The sequence below is a fragment of the Neomonachus schauinslandi genome, chromosome 10, assembly GCF_002201575.2.
Source record: "Neomonachus schauinslandi chromosome 10, ASM220157v2, whole genome shotgun sequence".
NCBI lineage: Eukaryota > Metazoa > Chordata > Mammalia > Carnivora > Phocidae > Neomonachus > Neomonachus schauinslandi.
In genome coordinates this window covers 137,174,886-137,181,010 of record NC_058412.1, presented here as the reverse complement: position 1 = coordinate 137,181,010, position 6,125 = coordinate 137,174,886, and the positions used below count along the sequence as shown (strand labels likewise).

At 52.7% G+C, this 6,125-nt stretch overlaps 1 protein-coding gene across 1 annotated transcript in view; it reads right to left on the bottom strand.

Moving 5' to 3' along the window:
• Positions 1 to 221: 221 nt before the first annotated feature.
• NTSR1 (neurotensin receptor 1) overlaps positions 222 to 6,125 on the bottom strand; it is a 41,539-nt gene continuing 35,635 nt past the window's right edge. Inside the window, exons 3-4 of the mRNA XM_021677784.1 lie at positions 1,871 to 1,961; positions 222 to 471 (exon numbers count right to left, since the gene is read on the bottom strand). Coding sequence (XP_021533459.1) covers positions 222 to 471; positions 1,871 to 1,961 — 341 coding nt within the window. The remainder of the gene's footprint in view (positions 472 to 1,870; positions 1,962 to 6,125) is intronic.

The window sequence follows — 6,125 nt, the reverse complement described above, 5'->3', positions numbered from 1 at the left end:
TCCCGGAGAGGAGCAATCTCTCCCGGGCTTTCAAAGAGGCCCCAAGGGAGGGGTGGGGTGGGCTGAGGGAGACGCTCGCTGAAAGGAATGAGGGCCCCTGGGGGTGGGCGCCAGGTCCGAGGCCTCTGCGGAGCCCCGTTCCTGCCCCCCGGGGCCGGGGGGCCACGGTGGGGGGGGTGGAGGCCAAGCGGCCGCCCCCTCCTCGGGCCCCCCGCCCCGCTCTAATACAGCGTTTCCCGAGTGACGTTGCTGGAAAAGGTGTGGCTGCTGGACACGCTGTTGGTCTTCCTGGAGAAGGCTGGCCTCTCCCTCCTGCGCCCCCACAAGGGACAGAGGCAGGCCAGGGTGGACAGAAAGGCCTGGCGGAAGTTGGCGGAGACCAGGTTGTAGAGGACAGGGTTGATGGCAGAGCCGATGTAGAAGAGCGCGTTGGTCAGCATGTAGAAGTAATGGTAGAAGTCGTAGAGGAACCTGGGGGGGCGGTGAGGGAGAAGCGCTCAGACCGGCACGGACCCTGCGGCCGCCACGCCGTGGGCTTGGGACAAAAATCGTAAGAACTACTTGTAAACTTTTTGACATGGGGATGTTTCATAAATTCCAGGTCTGGCTTCTCTGGAGAAGTTGGAAGTTCTGCCTGCACTCCCTTTGGCACCAGTCTGCGGAGCTGGGTTGTGGCTGCCCTGCCGGGCCCGTCTCCACCTCTCCCTGCAGGACCCCTGGCCTGCCCTGTGCAGAGTCCCGGCAAGCCAGGGCTGCAGGGAGCGGCTGGTCCCCGGCCTCCACTGAACAGCCAGGGCAGGAACCCCTTCCTTGCCTCCTGGGCAGCTGCGTACCTCACCCTCAGCTTGCTTGCCTCCACTCCCAGGGATCTCACTCCCTCACCAGGCAGCTCACTTTACCAGCAGGCAGCCCTGAGTTTCAGAAGCTCTTCCCTTGGGGCTGTGCTCTGCTACATGCACCTTCTCCTCTGTGCTAGATCCGCCCTCCCCAGTGGTTCCTTGGCACGGAGAAGAACCTGGCAACCCAGGCTCTGGCTGTGCAGAAAAAAGTTCCCATGGTGGGCCCAGGGCTGCTCTCCCAGAAGGGCCTCCTGGCCAGGCTGGCCTCGCCACTGTCTGGGAGCTTGGATTTCAGGGATTCACCGTCCCCTGAGAGGAGGGGCTCCCTGGGCCTAAACTGTTTGTGGAAACAACGTGGTTGACGCTGAGCAGCTCCGTCCCCCTGGGAGTCTGGAATTCGGGCGCTCGCCAGCCAGGGGTGCTTACGTGACTGGCCCCCAGCAGAAGCCCTGGGCGCTGGGCCTCTGGCGAGCTTCCCGGGAGATGCCATTTCTCATGTGGCCTCAGCTCGTTCTGGGGCAATTAGCCTGGGGAGGGGGTTCTGGAAGCCGTGCCTGGTCTCCCAGACTCCTCCGCAGGCTTTTCCTTTTACTGATTTTGCTGTGTGTCCTTGGGCTGCGATAGGGCACAGCGTGGGTGTGGCTCTCCCTGAGTCTGGGGAGTGTGCCTAGCGACTCCCCCAGCCTGGGGGTGGTCTAGGATGCCCACACAGCTGCCATCACCGCCCCCCAAATCCAGCAGAGCCAGCCCTTCCTTGTCACTCTCCAGATGTCTCCAAACTTGTCTCGTTCCCACTCTCTTAGGGGCTGCTTTCCTTTTCCGCTGTAACCTGCCCCATGGCGTCTGTCCCTCCGTGGCCTTCTTCCTTCCCTAGCCCATTCACGGACACACCACGAACCCGTGGGGACCCCTGACCTGTACCCTTGCCCTGAGCTGCTCTGGTCAGCGCCCCCACCTCCCATGCCAACCTGTTTTGGGGAGCTTCTCCCAACCTGAGCCTCCCCCCTCTGTCCCAGGCTCCTGGTACTCACGGGGTCCACTGCTTATCGGAAATGTAGCAGAACATGAGGCGCCGCACGTGGTAGGGCAGCCAGCAGACCACGAAGGCGATGACCACAGCCCCTGAGACAGAGAGACATGGGTCCTGTTCTGTGCACAGAGACTTAACACTGTTAAAATGTCAGTGCTACTATTGGGTATTTACCCCAAAGATACAAAAGTAGGGATCCGAAGGGGTACGTGCTCCCCGATGTTTATAACAGCAATGTCCACAAGAGCCAAACTGTGGAAAGAGCCAAGATGTCCATCGACAGATGAATGGATAAAGAAGAGGTGGTATATATACACAATGGAATATTATGCAGCCATCAAAAGGAATGAGATCTTGCCATTTGCAACGACGTGGATGGAACTGGAGGGTATTATGCTGAGTGAAATAAGTCAATCAGAGAAAGACATGTATCATATGACCTCACTGATATAAGGAATTCTTAATCTCAGGAAACAAACTGAGGGTTGCTGGAGTGGTGGGGGGTGGGAGGGATGGGGTGACTGGGTGATAGACACTGGGGAGGGTATGTGCTCTGGTAAGCGCTGTGAATTGTGCAAGACTGTTGAACCTCAGACCTGTACCTCTGAAACAAATAATGCAATATATGTTAAGAAAGAAAAAAAAAAGAAGAAGAATGTAGCAGGAGGGGAAGAATGAAGGGGGGGAAATCAGAGAGGTAGACGAACCATGAGAGACGATGGACTCTGAAAAACAAACTGAGGGTTCTAGAGGGGAGGGGGGTGGGAGGATGGGTTAGCCTGATGGTGGGTATTGAGGAGGGCACATTCTGCATGGAGCACTGGGTGTTATGCACAAACAATGAATCATGGAACACTTCATCTAAAACTAATGATGTAATGTATGGGGATTAACATAAGAATAATAATAAAAAAGAAGAGTAGAGAGGAACGTTAGGGACCTCAGAGAGGGTCCAGTAAAAAACCCTGCTGAGGGGCGCCCGGGTGGCTCAGTCATTAAGCGTCTGCCTTCAGCTCAGGTCGTGATCCCAGGGTCCTGGGATCGAGCCCCGCATCGGGCTCCCTGCTCGGCCAGAAGCCTGCTTCTCCCTCTCCCACTCCCCCTGCTTATGTTCCCTCTCTGGCTGTGTCTCTCTCTATCAAATAAATAAATAAAATCTTAAAAAAAAAAAAAAAAGTCCGTGCTACCCACAATTACAGACTCCATGCAACCTCTCTCAAAATGCTGATGACCTTTTTTGCTGAAATAGAAAACCCATCTTAAGATTCATGTGGAGTCTTGAGGGGTGCCTGAAACAATCTTGAGAAGGAAGGACAAAGCTGGAGGACTCTCGTGTCCTGATTTTAAAACTTACCACCAAGCTGCAGTAGTCAAAACAGTGTGCCATTGGCCTAAAGACAGACATAGAGACCATGGGACAGACAGAGAGCCCAGAAATAACCCTCACAGATATGGGCACGTGATTTCCTAGAAGGCTGCCCAGACCATTGTACTGGAAACAATATGGGGAAAACGGGACAGCCACGTGCAGAAGAAGGAAGCTGGACCCCTGCCTCACACCTTACACAGAATTAGCTCAAAATGGATCAAAGATCTAAATGGAGGAGTTAAGAGTACAAAATTCTTAGAGGAAAATGACGGGCACCAACTTGACAACACTGGATCTGGCAGTAACTTCTTGGATATAGGACCAAAGGCACAGACAACAAAAGGAAAAGCAGATGCTCCAGACTACGTAAAAATTAACAAACTATGCATTAAAGGTCAACAGAGCGAATAGGTAACACGCAGAACAGGAGAAAGTATTTGCATCACACATTTGATCAGGGATTAATACCCAGGACACACAGAAAATGAAAATTCAATAGCAAAAATCAAACAACGCAATTACACACTTAAAAATGGGCAAAGAACTTGAACAGACATTTCTCCAAAGAAGATACACAAATGGTTAATCAGCACATGAAAAAGGGCTCAACATCACTCATCATGTGATAAATGCAAACCAAAACCACACTAGGATACCATCTCACACCCAGGATGACTATTATAAAAAATAACAAACAAACCCCAAACCCTGAGAAAATGGTGATTTTTGGTGCGGATGTGGAGAAATGAGAACCTTCCTGCATGGTTGGTGGGAATGCAAAATTGTATATTCTCTTTGGGAAACAGTATGGAAATCCTTCAAAAAATTAAAAGTAGAATTACCATATGATCTAGCAATTCTACTCCTGAGTATAGTCCCCAAAGCATTGAAAGCAGGGACTCAACCAGATGTTTGTACGCCCATAGCACTGTTCACGATGGCCAAACGGCAGAAGCAACCCGGGTGTCCACGCACACCTGACAGATAAATACAGTCTATCCAGACTCTGGAGTATACTCAGCCTTAAGAAGAAAGGACATTCTGACACCTGCCGCGACGTGGATGAAACTTAAGGACATCATGCTCAGAGACATAAGCCAGGCACAAAAAGACGATCCCACTTGCCTGAGGCCCCTAGAATAGCCCATAGAGACAGCGAGGAAGGGGTGGTTGTCAGGCGCTGGGGAAGAGTGGCTCGGGAGTTAGTGTTTTATGGGGACAGAGTTTCAGTTGTGTAAGATGAAAAGGTTCTGGAGACTGATGGTATGAATGTGCGTAATACCACTGAATGGACACTTAAAAATGGTCAAGATCATAAATTGTATGCTAAGTGCATTTTACCACAGTGAAAAAGAAAGCAATAAAAAAGCCAACTACTTGGGAAAACCTGGGGCTGGCTGGGCGGTCCTGGTGCAGAGAGAAGCTCGTCCCTGAGATGGTGCATCCTCATCTTGGGACATGGGGCGAACCTGCAGGAGGAGCTTGGTTTTGAGGCCCTGGCCCCTTGGCACCTGCCCTGACTCCACAGGCCCAGGAGACCCAGCCTGCGGGAGGCCCCATGATGGGAGGGCTTCCTGCTGGCCGCAGTAGGAGATGGGTTGGTGGTCCGGGGATGTTCCAGGAAGCCTGTCCCTGACACAGCAGAAGCAAAGGCTGTGACCCTGACCCCTGAACACAGCCTGTTGGCCACTGGCCATGAGGCTACTGTGGCCCGAGGAACGCTCTTAGCAATACTATTATACTGATTAATGCTGAAATGGCAAGACTTTGGAAATATTAGGCTAAATTAATTATTTAAATGAATTTTATCTATTTCTTTTTACTTTTAAAAATGTGGTTACTAGGGGCACCTGGGTGGCTCAGTCATTAGGCGTCTGCCTTCGGCTCAGGTCATGGTCCCAGGGTCCTGGGATCGAGCCCCGCATCGGGCTCCCTGCTCCGCGGAAGGCCTGCTTCTCCCTCTCCCACTCCCCCTGCTGTGTTCCCTCTCTAACTGTCTCTCTCTGTCAAATAAATAAATAAAAATCTTAAAAACAAAAACAAAAACGTGGTTACTAGACCATTTAACATTATGTGTGGCACTTGTGTCATATTCTTATTGGGTAGTGCTGCTCTGGACCTCTTTCTTCCAAGAAACAGTGGCCGCTGAGGGACAGGTAGCCTGGGGCAGAGGCCCAGAGGCCTGTCTGCTGGGGTGAGGGTGACAGCAACTGGGAGGGCTGCTGGGAGGCACAAGGTAGGTGGTCGCGGTTAGGGAGGGGGCTGGGTCAGGCGGGACTGCCTTCAGCAGCAGGGGGCAGGGTGTTTTGAGAAAGAGCATCCTCTGGATGGCTCCTCAAGGATGCCATCTTTGGGCACAGGCCAGGCCCAGGAACCCACACATGGAGCACCACAACCCACATGAGCACAAGCTCCACCCTGCGCCCTCCTGCAGTGGGGGCTGGCTTGGGATCTTTGTAAGGGTTGGTCTTCAGGATTCCCTATTAGAATGTGGGTCACAGTGCAGAGGGGCTGCACTTCAGGCCTCTCCAGGTCCCTGACTGCCTGGCACACATGGTAACCCCCACCTCTGCTGCTCCATGTCTGTGTGGGGAAGCTGCCTGACCCAGAGTCCATGCTCAGGAGACTTGTTGAATCAGTGAATGGATGAGTCGTAGGATGGATGGATGGATGGATGGAAAGAAGGATGGATGAGTGGATAGATGGGTGGATGAGTGGATGGAAGGATGGATGGATTGTGGATAGATGGATGGAAGAATGGATAGGTAGATGGATGAGTGGATGGATGGAAGGATGGATGGGTGGATGAGTCAATGGGTGGATGGGATGGATGGATGGAGGGGCGGGTGGGTGGATGGGTCAATGGGTGGATGGATGGATGGAAGGA